The 21624-nt window shown below is 42.8% G+C and overlaps 4 protein-coding genes across 4 annotated transcripts; 2 read left to right on the top strand and 2 right to left on the bottom strand.

Annotated features, from left to right (window-relative positions):
- Window positions 1–15: 15 nt before the first annotated feature.
- On the bottom strand, window positions 16–1903 carry LOC139656629 (myosin light chain kinase, smooth muscle-like; the record flags this gene model as incomplete). Its single annotated transcript, XM_071534223.1, is given in 7 exon segments — window positions 16–221; window positions 513–653; window positions 781–868; window positions 967–1096; window positions 1177–1329; window positions 1787–1834; window positions 1836–1903. Coding segments are annotated over 7 exon segments (834 nt in total), but the record flags the coding sequence as incomplete, so codon positions are not given.
- Window positions 1904–4613: 2710 nt separating this feature from the next.
- On the top strand, window positions 4614–6943 carry LOC139656632 (complement C1q-like protein 2). Its single transcript, XM_071534226.1, has 3 exons — window positions 4614–5539; window positions 5636–5770; window positions 5943–6943. Exons 1-3 carry the CDS (start codon window positions 5293–5295, stop codon window positions 6227–6229), a joined length of 669 nt encoding a protein of 222 aa, XP_071390327.1. The 5' UTR covers window positions 4614–5292; the 3' UTR covers window positions 6230–6943.
- Window positions 6944–7474: 531 nt separating this feature from the next.
- Window positions 7475–10003, top strand: LOC139656631 (cerebellin-1-like). The gene is made up of 3 exons (XM_071534225.1): window positions 7475–9292; window positions 9391–9525; window positions 9712–10003. Exons 1-3 carry the CDS (start codon window positions 8896–8898, stop codon window positions 9996–9998), a joined length of 819 nt encoding a protein of 272 aa, XP_071390326.1. The 5' UTR covers window positions 7475–8895; the 3' UTR covers window positions 9999–10003.
- A 28-nt stretch (window positions 10004–10031) lies between these two features.
- mylk5 (myosin, light chain kinase 5) lies at window positions 10032–21093 on the bottom strand. Its single transcript, XM_071534224.1, has 17 exons — window positions 20785–21093; window positions 17463–17612; window positions 17031–17183; window positions 16546–16722; window positions 15943–15978; window positions 14507–14634; window positions 14220–14373; window positions 13806–14117; window positions 13612–13717; window positions 12714–12917; window positions 12345–12562; window positions 12116–12239; window positions 11553–11705; window positions 11343–11472; window positions 11157–11244; window positions 10889–11029; window positions 10032–10597 (listed from the first exon to the last, which is right to left on the bottom strand). The coding sequence occupies exons 1-17, from the start codon at window positions 20936–20938 to the stop codon at window positions 10392–10394; spliced, it is 2634 nt and encodes an 877-aa protein (XP_071390325.1). The 5' UTR covers window positions 20939–21093; the 3' UTR covers window positions 10032–10391.
- Window positions 21094–21624: the final 531 nt, after the last annotated feature.

Raw genomic sequence — 21624 nt, 5'->3', positions numbered from 1 at the left:
ACAGATATGATCAAACTACTCTTTCATAATGAGTTTTGCAGAGCAGAATGCCTCCCCATGGTCATTGGTGGCTCTACAGGTGTAAACGTTGGCGTCGTCTGGGCCAACTCTGGCCAAGACCAGGGTACAGCGGCCATCTTCCTCATACTCGATCTGCACTCTGGACGACTCGGCCACAGGCTCCTCCCCACACAGCCACACCACCTCTGGATCAGGGTATCCTGCCAAGACAGGAGATGGGAGGGTTGAGGACAGAGCAAGGAAGAGACAGGATGCACAGTTAGATAAGAACTTTTGAAATGGAGCACAAAGAAATGGACACATGAGGCTGAGACTGAAATGGCATATTTGGTAAAGCAGGGGTGCTCTTGAATGAGGGAGTTAACCATAGTTAACCTTGGACTCCAAAAATATTCAATCGCCCAGACTGAAAACCAGTGTAAATCCTCTGATTACACCAATGTAACTTGATCAAGCGTCACAGGAAATTATTTGATTAAGCCCATGTGTACCTGTGAGGTGGCAGGAGAGGCGGGCACTGGATCCCTGTGTGACGGTCTGGTCCTCCAGGCTCTGGGAGAACTGGGGAGGCTCCTGCATCTTGAGCTCCAGAGACTGCAGGACATGCTCTGCCTCCGGGGTCAGGGGGGAGTCTGGGGCAGGAGGGAGTAGAACAAAGGGGGTAACAGCCCAGGAGTGATGATACAGCAAGTTCAGACTGGGAACCTGAAATGGTTTGGCCTGATAAGGAGAAAATATTAAAGAATGGGAGTCTCTCACCCTCTCCAGGGCTGGTAGGGGATCCAGGACTCTCTCCTTTAGACAGCAGAGCCATTCTCTTGAGGGCCAGCATGGCCTTGCCTGCTTTCTAGGAGGCAAAAAAGTGAAAAGTCTGTAATAGAAGACCATTTCATCAAAACTCAGATGTAATACAAACCAGTAGCAAGTGCTAAGATAGTATGTTACATTCCACTTCTGCCTAGCTAGCAACCTCTTCATCTTCTCCTTGGACAGGCTCTTGGTGGTGCTGGGGTCTCCAGAGTCAAATGTTGCCATCCAGGTGTGGGCAAGGGCCTCTTCACAGGACATCCTCCGCCTGGGAAAGGACACAGCGGGTTAGAGGTGGGGCATATTCGGGGCTGTGCATTGGCTATTGTACAGATGCACTGATGCCACCTGGTGTCCTTGTTGAGCAGGGAGCTGATGAAATCTTTGGCCTGCTCTGTGATCTCCTCGAAGCTCTCCTCATCAAACTCCCACTGGGCAGCTGTCACCGAGTTCAGGGTCTCTTTGTCACTGTTACCCTGGAACGGAGACTCGCCACTGAGTCTGAAGACCACACACAGAGAGAGAGACATACACACAGGCCATGGCCATTAAGTGACAATACCCACCTAAGTCCACTAGGTGGCATAAAAAGTCCACATTTCCCAAACAAACAGGCACTCAATCCATCATGACAAGTACAATCCGATCAGTTCCCACATTTTATCAAGTTGCTCAAAGTGTTGATCTAGTCAATTTTTGATTCAGGCCTTTATGACTAAGACAAAACGGGGGGGAAAGGGGGATTTGGTCAGTTATCCAAGATCAACACTCCTACTCTTAGCGTTTGATTTTCATGGGTCCAGGTGTATTCAAATGGCAGCATCTTAGTTTGATGTGACTACTTTTTTCATGTGTGTTTTCCAGTCATAGTGTCACACAATGACATCTGCTCCTGCCAAATGGGATAGAAGGAAAGAGGCTGGTTGTGCATGGATGCGCGAGTGATAGTGTGACTCACAATATGTAGCAGATGACCCCAAAGCTCCACATGCCGATGGCCAAACTAGTTGATCACATCAGGGGCCACAAACTCTGGGGTCCCATGCATCACCTTCAGAGGCGTGTTGGGGTCAGTAACACATAAAATACATCATTTGGTATTTAAATCTAAACTGTATCCTTTCCAAGCCTGTAGCTATGCGCACATAACCCTTCTATTCTCTAATTGTGTTGTCAACCACCGCAAGGCTGGCAAATTATCACAGACCAGTGTTCTCTGGTCTGTGATAATTTTATACTGTTGTCTGTTGACAATCAGACTTTCTCAGTTATTATTGCCGTTACCTATTGTTTTCTGCGGCCACTCAATTAACAGTCTGTATCTTCGATGAGCTCCAATAGAATTTCTATTTATTGATTCACTCATGACTGTTTTTGTCATTTCTTTATAAATATAGAAGAGGAGACACATCATTAATACCAAATTATAAAAATATTAATTTATCTGATTTTAGATAACCCTAAATCATTGTCTATATATTGGTAATGTGGATGATTTCCTGTACTAAGGTCCATGGTATACCATGATTTATTGTGTTTCTATGTAGTGTATTCCATTTGGCTGGATAGCTATAAGTTACATTACTGAGGGATATATTTTGGTTTTCAACCACGGGTATATGTTTTTACATCATGGTGCAAAATCAAATTTCTCATGAAATACCTTTTGCTCTTTACAGAAACAGCGACAGAATTTCCCGGCTTGGCAGCGGCCAATGTGAAAGCACTCATCCAATCCAAACTCCCTATGAAAGAAAATCTTAATCATTTCAACATATACATTTCATCCTCTTATGCTTGGCCATATAACAGAAATACAAGACATATTCCAGCACCACTTGGCTTGCTCAATGTTTTCTCAAATAGAGACATGCCTCTCTTTTGTAGACCTATGAGAAATCGTAAACAAATGGCTTTGAAAATGACATTTCAGTAATGTTAAATGTGAGACTCATAGTAAGCATGAAAACATAATTTTTGTACTAAAATAAGAAATAAAATATGTCAAAGAAAAACATCTACAAAACTTGTTGCCTCCAAAATAAGTTCCACTGAAATAGAAAAAAAAAAAAAAAAGACAAGGTAAGTTTTAAAAATCTTTTGGTCATTTCTGTAATGGCAGTGAAGTGTAGAAAATGCTTCAGTAATGACTCCTGAGTCCAGTTCAACAAATCGCCATTACATTTACACATACTAATGCACATCCAAATGAAGCACCCACCACAGCACTTAGACCGCTCTAGTAAAGGTTTTAAATGACATTTGTTTTAATACGGACTGCGGAAAAATCTCAGTTCTAGTTTTACTGGACCTTAGTGCTGCTTTTGATACAGTAGACCATGACACACTGGTAGGCTGAGTGGAAAAATGGGTAGGGTTGTCTGGCACGGTCCTAAACTGGCTTAAATCTTACTTACAAGACAGAGACTACTTTGTATCTATTGGTAACTGCGTATCTAAGTGAACAAAAATTACATGTGGAGTTCCCCAGGGGTCAATTCTTGGGCCTCTTCTGTTCAATCTTTACATGCTCCCACTAGCTCAAATTATGCAAAACAACAGTATTTCCTATCAAAATTATGCAGACAACACTCAGATCTACATAGCTTTATCAACAGATGACTATGATCCAATCGAACAAATCAATGACTAGATGTGCCACAATTTTCTGCAACTAGATAAAACCAAAATAATTGTTTTTGGTGCCAAAGAGGAGAGACTTAAAGTCAGTGCTCACCTTGAATCCCTCTCACTGAAGACTAAAAGCCAAGTCATAAATCTTGGGGTAGTTATGGACTCTGACCTAAGCTTTAATAGCCAAGACAAGACAAAGACAATTACAAAATCTGCCTACTATCACCTTAAAAATATCGCAAAAATTAAAGAATTAATGTCCAAGCAGGACCTTGAAAAACTCATTCATGCATTTATTTTAATAGACTTGACTATTGTAACAGTGTCTTTACGGGTCTCTCTAAAAAAGCTATTAGACAACTGCAGCTCACCCAGAATGCTGCTGTGAGGGTTCTAACCAGGACTAAGAAAATGGACCACATCACTCCAGTGCTGAGATCACTGCATTGGCTTCCTGTGTGCCTAAGAATTGAGTTTAAAAAAAAAATTCTGTTGCATGTTTATAAAGCACTAAATGGTTTAGGACCAAAATACATTTCTGATCTCCTTCAGTATTATGAACCTGCTAGACCCCTCAGGTCTTCAGGTGCTGGTCTGCTTACTGTTCCCAGGGTCAGAAAAAAACATGGAGAAGCAGCTTTTAGTTTTTATGCTCCTCATGCCTGGAACAAACTCCCAGAAAATCTGAGGTCTGCCCTCCACTTTACAATGTTTTAAATCAGGGTTAAAACTTTTCTGTTCGCCAGGGCTTTTTCTTTTCTTTTTTTTAATGATTTATTTATGGTGTGGAGGAAATTACACTATTATACTCTTTTATGTCTTTAATATCTGTACTGTACTCACGTTGTATTATTATGAGAGCTCATCTCTGTGTGGAAATGTACAAACTGCTGTTCAGCACATCTCTCATGCCTTTGACCTGACCTGAGACAGATAAGACATTGGCTAGGTGAATTGGTCCTTGTTTGCACTGGAAATCTTTTATCTTTACTACATGATTATAGAAAGGGTGGACAAAACACATTGGTTCGCTCTTTGTCTCACACATTCATTGGGTGGGCATTGCGCCTTGCTTGCAAGCAGTAAAGATGACAGAAAGACAACTTTTCATCTCCAAGTCTCTTTATTACAGAAAACTTCCACCACATATGGGTTTTCCGGGTTTACCAATCAAATACGGTATGGTAGCATATCACATACAAAACACAGGTACATCTCAATACAACTCATGGAGCTTCACAGTTACAACAAAAAGAGGAGAGATTAAGAAACAACAACATACCGATGAACAAACTAAAAAATAAATAAATAAATAAGTAAATACATAAAAGGGGAGGGAAATATATAAAGAAATAAAATAAAAAAAATGAAATAAAAAAAAGGTATTAAGTAAGTTATGGTCACCAGGGCTTTTTAAGAAATTTAAGGCAACACTCGTCTGCACTGGAATATTTATTCTTTTATCTTTTATATTTTCTTTTTATCTTTTTGCATGTGATTTTGATGCACTTTCACTTTTTATACCTATGTCTTTATTTTTCTTTTATGTAAAGCACTTTGAATTGCCATTGTGTATGAAATGTGCTATATAAATAAACTTGCCTTGCCTTGCTTTGCCTTGCCCAACACCTTAACTTTACACAAGAGTGTGCTTTCCTAACTTTCCCCATGAGATCTCAGTAAATACATCAATTATATTGAGTGGGAATTTCCTGAAACTGGTCATTGTTGCCAATCAAACATTGTCTTTGCACAGTGTCAGATGTCCTATAAAGGGAGAGACTGGGCAGAGAGAGACCTCAGAGCAGGAGAGATTTCAACACCATAAGGATGAAGAAGATTGCAGTCCTGATGCTGGCGCTCTGCTGCTGTCTATGTGAAGAGCAAGTTAATGATAAAGTCAGTCAGAGCACAGGGTCAACCAGCTGCTCTGACACCTGCTCCCTCGTCTCCATAGCACAGACACTGGGAGCTGTGGAAGAGAAAGTGGCGAGCATGGCGGACAAAATTACACTCCTGGAGACCAAGTTGCAAAAAACTGAGACAGATGTGCTGGAGCTGCACTCCCTGATCGGAGGTAAAACACGACATAGCACGTCTTTTTGGAATGAATAATATGTCTTTATAAATAATATCCACTAATAATGTATTTGCGGTAATTTGTTACCTCCAGGCCAACCTAAGGTGGCCTTTTCTGCAGCTCTCTTGGAGTCTGGCTCTGGGAACACTGGCCCTTTCACCACTGCTACCCCACTGCAGTACAAGAAGGTCTTCTCCAACATTGGCAGTTGCTACAATCCTGCAACAGGTATTTAAAGTGTGTGTATCTGTGTGCATGTGTGTTTGTGTGAGAGAGAGAAAAAGAGAGAGAGAGAGAGAGAGAGAGAGAGAGAGAGAGAGAGAGAGAGAGAGAGAGAGAGAGAGAGAATAAAAAGAAATGAAAGCTTGTGAAATTCAAACCAGTCTTATTATTTTGGCAGGTATTTTCTCTGCAACGGTCAAGGGAATGTACTTCTTCCGATTCTCAATGTTCAACAACATTAGTGCCCCTCCCAACTCTGTTGTGAGCCTCATGAAGAATGGTGACAGGTTGGTGTCTGTGTGGGACACCACAGGGTCTGATTCACACGACATGGGCAGCAATGCTGTGGTCGTCCTCTTGGAGCCGGGAGACCATGTTTACGTAGAGCTCCAGGCAAACAGGCTGATCTATGATGATGACATGAACTACAACACCTTCAGTGGTTTTCTGCTCTTCACAGCGTGATTCAGACAACATGAATTAAGGTCTGGCTGGGTCTTTGTGCGTTTAAAAAGGAATATCTCATTTTATTCATACTGCAATTTGTTTAGGACAGTCTACTAACCATATCTGGATATATAAAGAAATACCAAGCTTTATCTATGCAATGCTTGTATCTCTGTAACAATATTCATCTGTCAATAAATTTTCTACAGCATCACATGCAGAAATATTTCTTGCGTACATCAGAGTGTTGTGGTTCCCATTTGTATTAAAGGTCAAAAACAGGAATGTACAAAACAGTTCAAAGCACTCAAGAATATTATGTTTGAAAATATAATCCACAGACACTGGAGTCTATGAATTCTTGCATATCTGCATTATATGCTGTAGTATGCATTCACAGATATGATCAAACTACTCTTTCATAATGAGTTTTGCAGAGCAGAATGCCTCCCCATGGTCATTGTGGCTCTACAGGTGTAAACATTGGCGTTGTGTGGGCCAACTCTGGCCAAGACCAGGGTACAGCGGCCATCTTCCTCATACTCGATCTGCACTCTGGACGACTCGGCCACAGGCCTTCATCAGTGTTGGAAAAAGTACTCAAATCCTTTACTTAAGTAAAAGTAGTAATACCATAATGGAAAAATACTCCATTAAAAGTAAAAGTCCTCCATTCAAAAGTTTAGTTAAGTAAAAGTATAGAAGTATTAGCAGTAAAAGTACTCATTCTGAACAATGGTCCCGTCCAGAGTGTTAAATTACTGATGCAGTAACCTTTAAGAAGTATTTTAACGTAGTAGGTCTAACTGCTCCATATACTGTTGGGGAGTTTAAACTCTAACAATGCAACATATTTTATGAGCTTATTATATGTTTTGCCTGTAAAATGTTATTCTGCAAAGTAACTAGTAACTACATCCATCAGTTAAATGATGTAGTGGAGTAAAAAGTACAACATTTCCCTCTGAAATGTAGTGGAGTAAAAGTATAAAGTCTCACAAAATGGAAATACTCAAGTAAAGTGCCAGCACCTTAAAACTGGACTTAAGTACAGTACTTGAGTAAATGTACTCACTTTCCACCTCTGGCCTTCATTAAGTCTATTTCTGCATGCTTCTCAGCAGAGACAGGCATGTACAGGATCTGGCCAAAATGAAGAAAACTGCAGCATAATGTCTCCACATAGCACAAGGTTATTGTGCCATAAAGCTTTATTTATTATTCTAATTATTCCTCATAGCAGGGAATATTTTTACCACTACAACAAAACAGTTATGAAGGACTGCCTTCACCTATGCAGAATTTCTTTCTCAACAGTGGTGATGTCTTCTAGGATGACAGTCGTCATCACACAAGACTTTGAAGTTTGTACAACACAGTAATGACCGTCAATCTCATTTCCAATTCCCTTTTAAATACAGTATAGTTCCATCGGCCTTATGGGGGATTTATAAATGGTGGTGGTGATTTGAGATTATCACCACCAGATGATCAATCATAATTGATATGTTAATGAATCTCACTTGATATGTTTTTCTAGCCTTTATGATGTTTTTACCACATCATTGAAGTATTGAGAATCCAGCATCTCACACTTGTGTGCTACAAATGTAATTGCTCTGGAGGCAACTAGACCCACTGTAGTCACAGATAGCACCCTATTTCTAGTCCACCCACCCTCAGTACATACACTTTAAATAAGCAAATAAACAATCCTCTCAACCTCAAATTACAGACCCTGCTGATGTGCAATACTGAAGACGAAAGATGAAACTCTGTCAAGTTTCATAATCGAAAAGCTGTGAAGTAGGAAGTGAGAATCATTTCTGTCACACAACTGGTTTGACCTGACATATAACTGTGAAGTGACAGTTTTTGTGTTGCTCCTTGATGATCATATTGTGAAATGGAGAGATCACTAACTGTATACTAACAACTTTAACATGTAGATCTGTGAAAACAAATGGATAATGTAATACCACCACACTCTGATCCAATCTGAACTCGCCTTTCAACACAGACATTTCATCCTCTTATGCTTGGCCATATAACAGAAATACAAGACATATTCCAGCACCACTTGGCTTGCTCAATGCTTTCTCAAATACAGACATGCCTCTCATTTGCAGACCTATGAGAAATTGTAAACAAATGGCTTTGAAAATGACATACCGCTAACGTTAAAAGTGAGACTAATTTTTGATTCATTCCTTCAGTAATGACTCCTGAGTCCAGTTCAACAAATTGTAGTCATTACATTTACGCGTACTAATGCACATCCAAAAGAAGATGAGCATATGAGTAATCTGTATGAAAACAGCTAATACCAATACCATGCACCACTTAAATACAAAAGTCAAATTAAATAAAAATTAAAACAATCAAATCTTTTCAGAAGACTCCGGAATAAGCTTCTTGCCACCGTGAGGGAATCAAGCACTGCTTCAGTATTTAACTCTCAACAGCCCAACAGCTTAACTTTACTCAAAAGTTATCCATTAAGTCATTACAAGAGGGAGGCAAGGAGGGTGATTTGTGATTAATGTGATCCATAAAACATAAAACAAATCAATGTTTGATTTTTCACCTCTTTGTGGGAGAGCCATCATTCCATTTTTTTCTCTTTCTTTTGTTGAAGTAGTGTGTTTTCCTAACTTTCCCCATGAGACCTCAGTAAAGACATCATGTATTTTGAGAAGCCATTTCCTGAAACTGGTCATTGTTGCCAATCAAACATTGTCTATGCACAGTGTCAGATGTCCTACAAAGATAAAAAACTGGGCAGAGAGAGACCTCAGAGCAGGAGAGATTTCAACACCATAAGGATGAAGAAGATTGCAGTCCTGATGCTGGCGCTCTGCTGCTGTCTATGTGAAGTGCAAGTTAGTGAAAACCGCAATAAAGTCAGTCAGAGCACAGGGTCAACCAGCTGCTCTGACACCTGCTCCCTCGTCTCCATAGCACAGACACTGGGAGCTGTGGGAGAGAAAGTGGCGAGCATGGCGGACAAAATTACACTCCTGGAGACCAAGTTGCAAAAAACTGAGAAAGATGTACTGGAGCTGCACTCCCTGATCGGAGGTAAAACACGGCATAGCACATGTCTTTTTGGAATGAATAATATGTCTTTATAAATAATATCCACTGATAATGTATTTGCGGTAATTTGTTACCTCCAGGCCAGCCTAAGGTGGCCTTTTCTGCAGCTCTCTTGGAGTCTGGCTCTGGGAACACTGGCCCTTTCACCACTGCTACCCCACTGAAGTACAAGAAGGTCTTCTCCAACATTGGCAGTTGCTACAATCCTGCAACAGGTATTTAAAGTGTGTGTATCTGTGTGCATGTGTGTTTGCACACAGATGAGAGAGAGAGAGAGAGAGAGAGAGAGAGAGAGAGAGAGAGAGAGAGAGAGAGAGAGAGAGAGAGAGAGAGAGAGAGAGAGAGAGAATAAAAAGAAATGAAAGCTTGTGAAATTCAAACCAGTCTTATTATTTTGGCAGGTATTTTCTCTGCAACGGTCAAGGGAATGTACTTCTTCCGATTCTCAATGTTCAACAACCTTAGTGCCCCTCCCAACTCTGTTGTGAGCCTCATGAAGAATGGTGACAGGTTGGTGTCTGTGTGGGACACCACAGGGTCTGATTCACACGACATGGGCAGCAACGCTGTGGTCGTCCTCTTGGAGCCGGGAGACCATGTTTACGTAGAGCTCCAGGCAAACAGGCTGATCTATGATGATGGCATGAACTACAACACCTTCAGTGGTTTTCTGCTCTTCACAGCGTGATTCAGACAACATGAATTAAGGTCTGGCTGGGTCTTTGTGCGTTTAAAAAGGAATATCTCATTTTATTCATACTGCAATTTGTTTAGGACAGTCTACTAACCATATCTGGATATATAAAGAAATACCAAGCTTTATCTATGCAATGCTTGTATCTCTGTAACAATATTCATCTGTCAATAAATTTTCTACAGCATCACATGCAGAAATATTTCTTGCGTACATCAGAGTGTTGTGGTTCCCATTTGTATTAAAGGTCAAAAACAGGAATGTACAAAACAGTTCAAAGCACTCAAGAATATTATGTTTGAAAATATAATCCACAGACACTGGAGTCTATGAATTCTTGCATATCTGCATTATATGCTGTAGTATGCATTCACAGATATGATCAAACTACTCTTTCATAATGAGTTTTGCAGAGCAGAATGCCTCCCCATGGTCATTGGTGGCTCTACAGGTGTAAACGTTGGCGTCGTCTGGGCCAACTCTGGCCAAGACCAGGGTACAGCGGCCATCTTCCTCATACTCGATCTGCACTCTGGACGACTCGGCCACAGGCTCCTCCCCACACAGCCACACCACCTCTGGATCAGGGTATCCTGCCAAGACAGGAGATGGGAAGGTTGAGGACAGAGCAAGGAAGAGACAGGATGCACAGTCAGATAAGAACTTTTGAAATGGAGCACAAAGAAATGGACACATGAGGCTGAGACTGAAATGGCATATTTGGTAAAGCAGGGGTGCTCTTGAATGGGGGAGTTAACCATAGTTAACCTTGGACTCCAAAAATATTCAATGGCCCAGACTGAAAACCAGTGTAAATCCTCTGATTACACCAATGTAACTTGATCAAGCGTCACATGAAATTATTTGATTAAGCCCATGTGTACCTGTGAGGTGGCAGGAGAGGCGGGCACTGGATCCCTGTGCGACCGTCTGGTCCTCCAGGCTCTGGGAGAACTGGGGAGGCTCCTGCATCTTGAGCTCCAGAGACTGCAGGGCATGCTCTGCCTCCGGGGTCAGGGGGGAGTCTGGGGCAGGAGGGAGTAGAACAAAGGGGGTAACAGCCCAGGAGTGATGATACAGCAAGTTCAGACTGAGAAACTGAAATGGTTTGGCCTGATAAGGAGAAAATATTAAAGAATGGGAGTCTCTCACCCTCTCCAGGGCTGGTAGGGGATCCAGGACTCTCTCCTTTAGACAGCAGAGCCATTCTCTTGAGGGCCAGCATGGCCTTGCCTGCTTTCTAGGAGGCAAAAAAGTGAAAAGTCTGTAATAGAAGACCATTTCATCAAAACTCAGATGTGATACAAACCAGTAGCAAGTGCTAAGATAGTATGTTACCTTCCACTTCTGCCTAGCTAGGAACCTCTTCATCTTCTCCTTGGACAGGCTCTTGGTGGTGCTGGGGTCTCCAGAGTCAAATGTTGCCATCCAGGTGTGGGCAAGGGCCTCTTCACAGGACATCCTCCGCCTGGGAAAGGACACAGTGGGTTAGAGGTGGGGCATATTTGGGGCTGTGCATTGGCTATTGTACAGATGCACTGATGCCACCTGGTGTCCTTGTTGAGCAGGGAGCTGATGAAATCTTTGGCCTGCTCTGTGATCTCCTCGAAGCTCTCCTCATCAAACTCCCACTGGGCAGCTGTCACCGAGTTCAGGGTCTCTTCATCACTGTTACCCTGGAACGGAGACTCGCCACTGAGTCTGAAGACCACACAGAGAGAGAGACATACACACAGGCCATGGCCATTAAGTGACAATACCCACCTAAGTCCACTAGGTGGCATAAAACGTCCACATTTCCCAAACAAACAGGCAATCAACCCATCATGACAAGTACAATCCGATCAGTTCCCACATTTTATCAAGTTGCTCAAAGTGTTGATCTAGTCAATTTTTGATTCAGGCCTTTATGACTAAGACAAAATGGGGGAAAAGGGGATTTGGTCAGTTATCCAAGATCAACACTCCTACTCTTAGCGTTTGATTTTGATGGGTCCAGGTGTATTAAAATGGCAGCATCTTAGTTTGATGTACTTTTTTCATGTGTGTTTTCCAGTCATAGTGTCAGACAGTGACGTTTCTAATGCAGAAGGAAGCAGGCGAGAACTCACAATATGTAGCAGATGACCCCAATGCTCCACATGTCGGTGGCCAAACACACAGGCTCATAGTTGATCACTTCAGGGGCCACAAACTCTGGGGTCCCGTGCATCACCTTCAGAGGCGTGTTGGGGTCTGTAACACATAAAATACATCATTTGGTATTTACATCTAAACTGTCTATCCTTTCCAAGCCTAAAGTAGCTATGCGCACAGGCTTTTCCCCGTTGCTTCACTTACCCAGCTTGCTAGCTAATCCAAAGTCAATGATCTTAATGGAGGTGCCGGTGTGGTCAACGCACACAATGTTTTCCGGTTTAAGGTCTAGATGGATGATGTTCTGCTGATGCATGTAGGCGATCCCCTCCAGGATCTGCTGCATGTAGTGCACACTGGCAGGCTCGGTGTGCTCAAAGTTATCATCCACAATACGTTCAAACAGTTCCCCGCCTGCAATGCTGCAGACGCAGACAAACACAGTGACAGATTAACACAGCAAGCTTGGATTCTAGTCTATACTATACAACCAGGATACACAGGTGCTGTAAGAATTCAACCCTTCATGGCTTACACTTGCCTGTGTTTCTGCATGATAATATAGCTACTCACAACTCCATGACCATGACCATCTCAGGCTTGGTGTCGTATGCCGCCAGACACTGAACCAGTTTGGGGTGGTGGAGGAAGTTCATCAGCTCTATCTCTTTGCGAGCGGCCTCCCTCTCCTTGGCACGGCGGCCTTTGTAGAACTTCCCAGCACACACACGTCCCGTCTCCTTGTGGGTCAGCCTGAAGACCAGGCCGAACTTTCCCCTAAAGAAGAAGAGGAGGAGAGGTTAGTCAAGTTAAAGGTCAAGATAAAGAACTAAGTTGCTTTATCTAAGGAGGACACAAAATGGCATTGATTGTTATTCTCAGATCGAGAATGTGGTTATGGGACATGTGTCATCCACAGAGCCTGAGAAATTTGGTAGTGTAGTCAATTGAGCCCAGCACAATGGCCATTCCTTGAGTTTCAACAGACGGAGGGTGAATAATCATTACATAATCAAACCCAGCAAATCTGTTATTCTTTTTAGTAGGCTGTGCCCTTGATCTGTAAAACACAGTGAAGAGGACCTGACGTGTGTTATTATTAACTGCAGCCACTGTCTGTCGTTCTCAAACTCCCCTCAGTCTAGGACTGTTGCAGATCATGCCGGAGTGCTGTTTTCTAGGGAGAGAACTGTGTCTCTACATGTTTTGCTATTTTAATCCTTGTTACTTTACTCTTGGCAAGCAAGGAGTTCAACTCTTGCGAACTAAGTCTTCTTCCTCAGAAATCTAATTTAGATATGCATATCAAGCTCGCTTATCCAGTCCACTCATTTCTGAGGAAGACAATATTTGCCGCTACTTGAAAAACTTGACTGTGAGCTGTTGTGTTTCATGCTGTTGCTTGTGTGAATATTCTTTTTTGTTTATTTTTATGCTTTGGCACGTGCAGTTTGTCCTGACAGATACTCACATTCCCAGTTTCTCCAGCATATTGTAGTGATCCGTGACTTTGTGGGTAGAGTCAATAGTGACACACGTATATGTCTGAGGGGATTCCTCCTGCGGCTTGTCTGAAACTACACACATTGGCTGTAAGTTAGCTGTCTGACATGGGCAGAAATGGATCATGTTCGACTAATCGTGCAATAATCGACCTCATCTCACCTTTCTGCTCCATCCTAACCACCGGTGACACCGGGCTGGGTTCGCTCACCCCCACGGCGTTGTAGGCCCTCACTCTGAAACAGTAGTCCTCCTGAGGCCGCAGCCCAGAGCACACCCTGTACGATGTGCTCTTACACTGGGCGGTCAGCTCGCTCCAGTCCCCGGGCCCGGCGGGTCCTCGGCTCTTCACCTCCACCACGTAACCCAGAACGGCACTGCCTCCGTCGTAGCAGGGGCCCGACCAGGACAGGACCAGGCTGCTGGGCGAGGCGGGGGAGATCACAGGGCAGGAGGCAGGGGGCTGTGGCTTCTCTGGTGCCAGGATGATAAATTAATTTGCATGGAGAACTGCAACCGCTTCGCTTTGGGTATACCTTGACAGCTCCTGACCCTGCAGAAGAAGTGATGCCTTACCTATGACAGAGAGGGTGAGCGTGTGCTGCGCTGAGCTCTTGCGATCCTTCACGACAACGGTGTAACGTCCTGTGTGCTGGGGTTTAGCCTCTGCTATAACCAGCGTACTGCTCCGGTCAGTATTTTCTGCCCACAGCTCTGCCCCATCCACTATCTGCAGAAGACAAAGAGAGAGAGTGTGTGTGTGTGTATCTGTGTGTGTATGGGGGGGGGACATGGGGTGGAAGAAACTGGATATATTGTATAATGTTGCTTAGTTCTAGATACTAGCAGTAAGCCTACTGTACCTGCTCTTTGTTTCTGATCCAGCAGGACACTACAGGAGGGCTGCCAGTGAAATAACACGTCAGACGAGCAGTTTCTCCCACCTTCACCTTGAGGTGCTGTGGTGGGTTCTCAAAATGTAGTGCTGGACCTGTAAGGACAAGGCAAATAATGTAAGGGTTTTGACTCTCAACACTTAATCAAAAGACAACTAGAATTCCTCCTGTAACTACAGATATATGACGTGTTTTTAATCCAAATTGCTAGATATCAACTGTAGAAACGTGTGTGTGTGTGTGTGTGTGTGTGTGTGGCAGTGGCAGTGGGAGCGTATAGTTTATGTACTTCAGTTTTTACTTGTATATTAATGCACAATGAGATTTCATGGGGTTTGTGCTGTATTGTATGGTATCTGGGAGTGTGTTACTCCTTCCTGAAGGAGTAGCCCATGGCAGATCTAGTGTCTCAAATGAAAACAAAGACAGAATTGAATTACCAAACACAGATGACCTAGCCCATATAAGCACAACCAGTCCTTGTGTAATCAAGTGTGTTCAACTATTTCAACTTTCCACTGAAAATGCCTACGTGACCCAGTCCAACAGTATACACACATTAAACACACTAAGAACAATTTACTTAATCCAATAGCCCTAAAGGGAACAAACAGCAAAGGCATGACACACATTTTGAGTCATACTGTGTATCCCAAAGTCATATCATATGACCATACCATCACATTAGACTAGATAATTCCATTTAAAGGTACTGGTCATTATTCAAATACTGTAGCATCAGTACGGTGGATTTGACTGGAGGCAATCTGATAAAACCCCATTATGTCTAAATGGCTTCAGTGTCTACAGTGTACCTTCTTTACAGGATACATGGGCCAGTCTGACGTTAAACAGCCTTTGATTTAATGCCCTGTCTAGCCATCACTACTTCTAATTTAAACCATAATCCTCCTTTGTAGGAATCAATACCAAAACAAATAAATTTTCCTCAGTGTTGTGACAAAATGACATGTTCTTTATATTCTGCACACATAGCAGACCTGCAGAACTAATTATCTGCACTTCTCATGCTTTTATTATTGCTGCCATGCAATACGCTCACCCACCCTCAGGTCAGCAACTATACCAGGCAAAGCCCAGAGTAAAGTCCCTCACTATGGGAGCACAATAGCTTACAGCCAGACAATATTAAAGCAAGGACAAAGGCTAAAGAAGAAGGTGTAGCTCTGGGGCAAACCACTACAGCATTTGAAGCAAAGTAACAGAGCCTAATGGACGAGTAACATTAACATCAATAGAAACAGGAGCAACCGGACCAGACAATATCCCATCGAACAATGAGAGAGGGAGGATGAATAGGTGAGGGAAAGACAGGTGTATCGCTCGGTCAGTTGTCAGAGGTAGTGAGCGAGGAGAAAGGTCGGTGAGTGTGTGTCTCTTACCTGTTCCTGAGTTGGCTCTCCTCTTTGGAATGACTTCTGCAGAGAGAGATGGAGTGCAGGTAAGTTTTGAAGCAGAGGCTAGCAGTGGGTGTATGGAGGTGTGGCCATGTTCTGTCTATGGCTATCAGCTTACAGACTCTCCAGGTTTAACTGCACCCTGCACTGTCCCTTTCCTTACATGGCGTTGGGACTGAAAGCTTTCAGCAGGCGCATCAAAGCTACATTGTTGCGGAAGCAAAATTTGTTTACATAATTCCTGACTGGCTGAAGTTATGCCTCAGAGCCAATCATACATGGACTGGAAATGATGTATTTCCCTTTCAAAAAAAAAAAAAAAAGATTTCCTGGCTATCCGGAAGAACATGGACAACAATGGTAAAGGGGCAAAAACATTTTCTTGTAGTATAGTAAAACATGTAGCATCTATACATCTGTGCAACATCCTGCTCTGCCAGGAATAAAGTGAAAGTAAGACATACTGTATGTGCACTTACAACCATTGAAATGACCGGACCTCTAGCAGTGGTCACACATGATAAAATTCTTTGTATTTATATGTGAAATGAGACTGTCCTTAGTATTGATGACTGATTGTCCCATTACCTCTTGGAGGTCCCGCTGGGCTCTGCCCATCAAAGACTGTAGGGGAGCTAGATCCTCTTAAGTCCCTTAGCTCATCTTTGGGAGACCGTGGTGACCCTCCGTTTTCCATGATGCTCTTGGATGCAGGAGCGGGGACATTTGATATACTGTTCTGCACCCCACAGATAGTCTCAAAGTCTGGATTGGTTCCATCAGTAGGAGAAAGGAGAAGAGACAACAGACCACAGGACAGGTTTCATCAGAAATGAAACTCTAACTGCTGCGGTTAGCCCTTTCTTATGAGGATGGATCCCTGCATTATTTCCCTATTTGTGGCTATAGCAGCGGATTATATTCCATGTAAATTATACTACCTGGAAATCTCCAGCTGAGAATGTAATTTTAGAGTGTGTATGAAATAGACGCAAAATCATGTAATCCCACTCTGCATAAACTGTTTAAAATGTATGTAACGGTCCCCACAGGGAGTGCCATGTCCGTCTCACCTCTGACAAACACAGCGGCGCAGCAGGACGTCTTGCCCGCGCTGTTCTCTGCCAAGCAGGTGTAGGCGCCGGCGTCCTCCGGCAGGCACTCCCTCACCACAAAACTCACCTCCCGGCCGCTGAAGGAAGGCTTCCCAAAACGAGCCACTTCACCTGCCCACAGGAGCAAACAACCACACTAGAAACTCTCTCTTCCACTGGCCTAAATTGTGTTGTGAATATCCAAGAACAGCAAAGAGAAGAGCTGTGAGAGAGAGAGCACTGCCTCTGTCAATGGATAGGCGAAAACATTTCCTTTACATAAGCTCCCCTTTAAGATCATATTGTTTTCAGGGAAGGTGTAGGAATGGCATCACTCAAGGTGTAGAACACAATGTGCAGCTGACACAAAGCAAGTACAGAGAGACATCTGTGCAAATTGTCCCTGCTCACCATTGTGCAGCCACGACACTCTGATTGGCTGACTTCCAGTGACAACGCCGCGCAGTGTGATGTCACTTCCTTCGTCCACGCAACAGTCCTCTATGGGCTCAACGAAGAGGGGTGGATCCAGACTCCTGAGAGGTGAGAGTTTGTGAGATCCTGAAGAGGAGGGAGAGGGGCAGGGAGGAGGTGAAGGAGTCAGACATATCAAAGGTGTAAGTGACTCTTTTTCTAATTTGAAAACAGAAAACAGAATTTGAAATGATTGCATCTTTTTTATTCAAAACATAACATAGGACTCATTCATATTTTTACACAAATTAAGATTCAGAAAATTGATACTTTATAAAAGGCCGTTAAATGCAGTTATTTTTGCACCAGACTTATGGGGTTTTGGATTTATCCCTTTATTTAATTTTGTTTGTGGTTGCAAATCTGCTCTTTTGACAATCAGATAGAGCTCAACAAGAGCTTTCCAATGATATTTAATACTAATTTTTAGTCAAAATGTCACTTACATCACTTGCACATCACTTGCACAACCCTGTATATCTGTAATTCAAACGCTAAACCATTATCCCACTGCAGTGTTACCTGTTCATTTAAACTACCACATACTGTAGAGACATGAATCTGCTTAAAAGGAAATTCCAAAGAAAAACAAAGTTACTGTTGTAGTGGAAAATCACGCTGTTGTGTCGACGGAGAGAATAAAAGTGAAACAGGTCTTCAGTCTCCCATCCACTCAGCCAGTTAGTTTAAACAGTCAGGTGTTCTGTCTCACTGTCACCACGACCAACAGTTCACACCACTTCATCTCTATTTCTGCTCTTCCTTTGCTCTCATGTGCGAACTGCATCTGTGTACGCATATGTGTTAAGCACCTCACTGCTAAACAACCACAGCGCTGACACCAATCCTCTACCTTGACATCTATAAAACACACAGTTCAAGCAAATAAGGCCACTGGGCTGTTGTGGTGTTTGTGAAACCATAGTGAGTACATCTCTCTAGTCAGTATTTCAATCTTTATCATGGCATTCATCACACAAACTGCCCACTGTTTCTTCGTATAGTACCAGCATTACACGGCTCATACTCTTCTGGTGTGAATGGTAATAGCAGTGTCAACAAACCCCAAATTACACAGTATTTCAGGATCTATTCAAGACCAAGCATGCTTTAAAAAAATGACAAGACTTTGCATGTCATGTGTTTCCTGCAGTGCAAGAACACTTATGGCCTTATTAATCCCTCCATGGCAGAAGCCTGTGAGCTACTGGACTGTATCTATGTACTAAATGCTGTGTGGCACTGGAGCAAGTCTGATTGTGTTCAGCAATAAGATGTGCTAGTTATGATTTAACAAAATGGGTGTTTTTACCACCAACCTTGTGTCACAATACTGAATTATTCACCTTACAGTCTGATGTTTGCTGGCAGGCAATGTCGTTGACCTACTGGTCTTTAACCTGTCAGAATGCACTAACGGTGATTCATCAAGCCACCTTCTTTGAGCTGCACATCTTCACACACACACACACACACACACACACACACACACACACACACACACACACACACACACACACAGGGGTGGATTCTCACACCTCTTTCACTTTGCGACACTTTGACCTTTTCTTTTTACCAGACTCACTCAGGACCAAAGCATTCAATATCCCAATATAGCAGGTCAGTGATGTGAAAACCACATAACTCCATTTCTGGTGATTTTCATGTTTTAACGTCAACTGAAGGATTACATGCTCCTCTATGGGTTGAGAAAAGTCTACCACTCCCGTTGCTTATGAAACTCTTTCAAAACCCCATTGGGTAAACTCAAGCATGCATGGCGGTCAAGCTGAAAACAAAACTGTTTGTCTTAGTTCCTCAAAAGTTGATTTTGGAGATATGAGGTTTTCACCAAACAGCAACACAGTTCTGTCATGTTACCCATATGTAAGTATCACATCGATGAGTGTGATAGTGTGTATCAGATGAAAATTGACATTGAAATAAGAGGGTTAAGCAGGCATACTTTTCATGTGGATAGCAATATTATATCTAGCTTTCCAAAACTTTAAACCTGTTTTCCAGTTGCAAATCAACACTATGCACTATCAAGACAAAAACCACAGGCCCAATGCAAATTAGTAGAATCTGAACAGATGAGAAATACAGTGCTTTGCAAAAATATTGAGACATCTTGCATTTTTTACATTTTGTTGTGCAGTACATCAGTAAATCCATTTTATTCTGGATGTTTTTCTCTTTCTAGCTAACAACGCTGAGACCAAGTCCCTTACATACATCTTAATGGGATTTTAGGGTGTAGTCTGGACTCTCCATCAGAATGATTAAGCACAGTATGGGATATATGGTTCATTTATGGATGGCATTCAAGTCCAGCCAGCACCCTAAAAATCCCAGTAAGCCCCATTACGATCTAGTGAAGGGACCTGGTCTCAGATTTGTTAGCAAAAAAGACAAATAGAAAAAACAAGTTTGAAAGGAAAACACTGTTCAGAACCACTAAATACAATCTAAATATGATATTCGAGATGATAAGAAATGTTGAGCAATGTTAATGTGGCAGTTTAGCCCAGAGCAAAGGGGTTGAATAAAATAGATTTCTGTATTATCTTAATTTTATACTTTCACATACATTTCTACAAATTTGCTTTCACTTTGACAGAATGGAATGCTTTGCATAGAGCCTAGACAAAAAAAACAAACAAACAAACAAACAAACAAACAAACATGCATTTTGTGCAAAAAGTCAAGGAGTCTGAATTCTTTTGCAAGGCACTGTATACCTTGTGTTCAAGCTGTTAAAAGGAAATGAAATTGTCTGGAAAAAAAACACCTAGACTTCAACAGCAACTGAAAAGTGACTTAGTCAGACTTAGCAGACATGGAAGTGAAAGTTCAGCAATGAAATAAACAATAACAAACAGAGTCAGACCTCTGGACATACAGACTCAGGACAAACATTAACACCGGATATTAGCTTTAACAGTATCACATTTTGAATGTGTGATCTCAATTGCGCTGACAAATAACATCTCCTTAACACCAGGAAGAAATTAAAGCAAAATTATCATGGTTTGGGGTTGTTGTGCGTTCAGCCATTATCAGGGACAGGTTCTAACTTGTCTTTTAAAATGCTGACATGAACAACAAGATAAATACAAATTGAGCCCTTTCCAACAGAACACACACAGACACTCTCAAACTCTATGAATCTCTTTCTCTCTCTCTCTCTCTCTCTCTCTCCCTCTCTCTCTCTCATACACATGCATGTGCCTACACACACAAACGCAGCCCTTACCTCTATCAGGAACTTTGTTTGTGCCATTGATAGGTGCAGAGGTCCTGGTGGTGCTGGTTCCTGGCCCGTTCCCCTGTGCAGAGGAGCTGCAGCGCGGCTTGATGTGCATCCTGAAGGTTGACACATAGCGCTGTTTACTGCCACCACCATTCATGTCTGTTTGAGAACAGCCCCGGTCTCTGGATGCAACAGCGACAAACAATTTACACAGTCATTTCCCACGTTGATTATCAGACTTCCTCCTGCTCGCCCCCCTGCTCTCTGTCACTCTCTCTCTCTCTCTCTACAACCCACTCTCTCTTTCTCCCTCACTCCCTCACTGCCAAGCCAGTGCAGGATCTGAACTCTGTCTCTCCCAGCCACTCGCTTCCCTGCACATGGTTCAAGCCCTTGTGCCTCACCCTCCCCTGATCTAACTCCACCTCCACTCACAAATCTCTCTCTTTCACTTTGGCCCTCTCAGGCAGGACAGGAATCTCCCTATCTCTCTCTAATGTCTCCCTAATGTCAGATCCCCCACCCACTATTCAATGCCTGTCCTTATTATCACAGCTAATAGATGCACACCAAACACACAGGGAGAGAGAGAGAGAGAGAGGGAGGGAGGGAGACTTATCTATCTTGTCCGCTGTTTGTTGAATGCGCTCCCATTCAACGATCTCCCTGTTTGCCTGCTAACTTATCAATGCTGTAACTGAACTTTGTGATGCTGGTGACATCAGCGTTGCACAGGGTCATTTGACGCCTGCAGACTCAAGCTGTGGCTGTAAACAACAGGCTCATAAATCGTATGTGGCTTTAAGGTCGAGAGGCAGCCCCTGGTATAGTACATCCCCCTCA

Source organism: Centroberyx affinis, unplaced genomic scaffold, assembly GCF_046629955.1.
Source record: "Centroberyx affinis isolate AG114_WGS23_722 - 3 ecotype Tasmania unplaced genomic scaffold, CSIRO-AGI_Caff_v1 ptg002502l_1, whole genome shotgun sequence".
Classification (NCBI taxonomy): Eukaryota; Metazoa; Chordata; class Actinopteri; order Beryciformes; family Berycidae; genus Centroberyx; species Centroberyx affinis.
Note: the sequence above shows the minus strand (reverse complement) of the source record. Positions and strands in the feature narration are given on the sequence as shown.